The sequence below is a fragment of the Penaeus vannamei genome, chromosome 5, assembly GCF_042767895.1.
Source record: "Penaeus vannamei isolate JL-2024 chromosome 5, ASM4276789v1, whole genome shotgun sequence".
Classification (NCBI taxonomy): Eukaryota; Metazoa; Arthropoda; class Malacostraca; order Decapoda; family Penaeidae; genus Penaeus; species Penaeus vannamei.
The window spans coordinates 3409668-3412167 of NC_091553.1; the positions used below are offsets into that span (position 1 = coordinate 3409668).

General features: G+C 40.7%; 1 protein-coding gene across 1 annotated transcript in view; it reads right to left on the bottom strand.

Annotated features, from left to right (window-relative positions):
- Positions 1–2500, bottom strand: part of LOC113806333 (neural-cadherin) — a 25534-nt gene that overhangs the window by 15020 nt on the left and 8014 nt on the right. The window contains exon 2 of the mRNA XM_070121736.1: positions 225–377. Within this exon, the coding sequence (XP_069977837.1) occupies positions 225–377 (153 nt within the window). The remainder of the gene's footprint in view (positions 1–224; positions 378–2500) is intronic.

Below are 2500 nucleotides of genomic sequence, written 5' to 3' on the forward strand. Positions count from 1 at the left end.
ATATGTGTGTGTGTGTGTGTGTGTGTGTGTGTGTGTGTGTGTGTGTGTGTGTGTGTGTGTGTGTGTGTGTGTGTGTTGTGTGTGTGGGTGTGTCTGTGTATGTATACATATATATGTGTATATATGTATGTATCCATATGTGTGTGTGTGTGTGTGTATAGCCACACACACACACACACATACACGTATGTATATAGATAGATAGACAGAAAGACTTCCCTCACCTGCAAAGGCAGAGCTGTCGAAGCCAACGAAGCCACAGACGAAGGCTCCTGTGTGTCTGTGGTGTCTGTGGGGGCGGCGACACTGCCCTCTGTCTGGTCCTCGATACTGACGGCGTCCTCGACAGTCACTCGCACGTTCATCACACTCTCGAGCTGAACATGAGGAGGACATAAGGGTAGATTCTTCAAGGTAGTGAGATGAGACTTGGAGGGTGAGTGTGTGTCGATTCGGTTCTCCTTGTCTTGGCTACTCCTCCTTCTTCCCCCTTCCTCCTCCTCCCCTTCTTCTCCACCTTCCCCTCCTCCTCCTCCTCCCCTTCTTCTTCCCCTCCTTCTCCTCCTCCTCCCATCCCTCCACTCCCTCTTCTCCTCCCCCCTTCACCTCCTCCTTCCCCTCTCCTCCTCCTCCTCTCATAAGCTCCCTCCCTCCTCCTCTATACCCCTCCCATCCCCCTCCCCCTCCTCCTTCATTTCCCCCTCCTCCCTCCTTCTTTCCCCATCCCTCCTCCTTCTCCCTCCCCATCCCCATCCCCCTCCCCCTCCCTCCCCCTCTTCCCCCATCCCCTCCTCCTCCTCCTCCTCCACCCCACCCCCCCTCCACCTCGTATGCTTTGACCCCTGGAGGGATAGGTAAATGGGTGATGTAAACAACAGTGATTAGGGAACTGATTTAGGCTTTTCTATTTAATTAGAGGAGAGGTTAATAGAAAACTCTTTCCTTTTATCATTTTGATTAACCCCCTTATCATAGTAAATCCTAATTAGCAATACAATTAAGAAACGACACAAACTTTGAGCTAATAACTAAAAAAATATAGATACATGAATGTGCAAGCAAATAGAGAGAGAAAAAAGTAAAAAAGTAAAAAAAAAAAAAAAAAAAAAAAGAAAAAAGGAAATAGAGATAATTAAAGATGTAAAAAAAAAAGTCATAACAATAACGAATGGATATATCTATATAAACCAAAATCTGAACTTCAGAAATACAAAAACGGTCTTATTGCAAGCGCTTTCCCTGTTGGTTGCAAAGTGCTTGGACGTGGCAGTCGGTCTCACTTCTCTGTCAAATTATTTAATTATTTTATCATTTGGGAATCTAATCTGAGGAGAACATCCCTAATGACTAATAGCATTAACTAATATCACTTGATACTTAGGGATTTGCTTTCCAATCTCGGTATGAAAGTTTTGTGTTCGGAATAAAAACTACGTAATTTTTTTTTTTTTTTTTTTTTTTTTTTTTTTTTTAAATATTTTGTTTTCTTCGACCGTGAGAAATTATTAATATTCGACCCAACGTGATGTAATCTGACACAAGCTAGCTAATTCTATGCAGGATCTACCCTCATTCAAGTTAATTTGCATACTATATATTTCTATTTTGACCTTCTGGAGAATGATAAAAAATTAATATGCAGTATGAACGAAATTGCTCTAGTTCAAGGCCCAGGTTATATTTCATTAACGTTAAATTAGATTATATCTAAAACCACGTGAGTTTTTTTTTATTATAATTATATACAGGTTCACCCAGCAAGTTTCGTATTTCTTCAACATTTTATATTTTATTTGGTATTTCCCAAAGAAAAAGGAAGAAAGAAAAAAAGGAAAATAAATAAAACGTTCGATTTAGTCACGTCAATTATCAAGAACTTTATGTATCCACATATTTTTTTTCTTCAATATATTCATTAGTCATACAATTCCTTTTCCTTTTTGACATTTTCTTTTCCTTGATATATTTTCTTAAGTTCATCGGAAAACAGAAAACAGAAAATTCAATCTACCTAACTTTTGCACTGTAGATGTACAACAAAGAATGGGAAGATAAGCATAAAATCTGGAAAATCAGATGAGAGTAATCCAGTTTTCTTTTGTATCTTATTTTGGAAATATAGACAGAGGCGTGTGTGTGTGTGTGTGTGTGTGTGTGTGTGTGTGTGTGTGTGTGTGTGTGTAAACATACAAAAATGGGTGTGTGTGGTGTGTGTGTGTGTGTGTGTGAGAGAGAGAGAGAGAGAGAGAGAGAGAGAGAGAGAGAGAGTCATAGAGAGAGACAGAGAGAGAGAAAGAGAGCAGGGAGAGAGAGAGAAAGAGAGAGAGAGAGAGAGAGAGAGAGAGAGAGAGAGAGAGAGAAAGAGAGAGAGAGAGAGAGAGAGAGGGAGAGAGAGAGAGAGAGAGAGAGACAGAGAGAGAGAGAGAGAGAGAGAGAGAGAGAGAGACAGACAGACAGACAGACAGAGAGAGAGAGAGAGAGAGAGAGAGAGAGAGAGAGA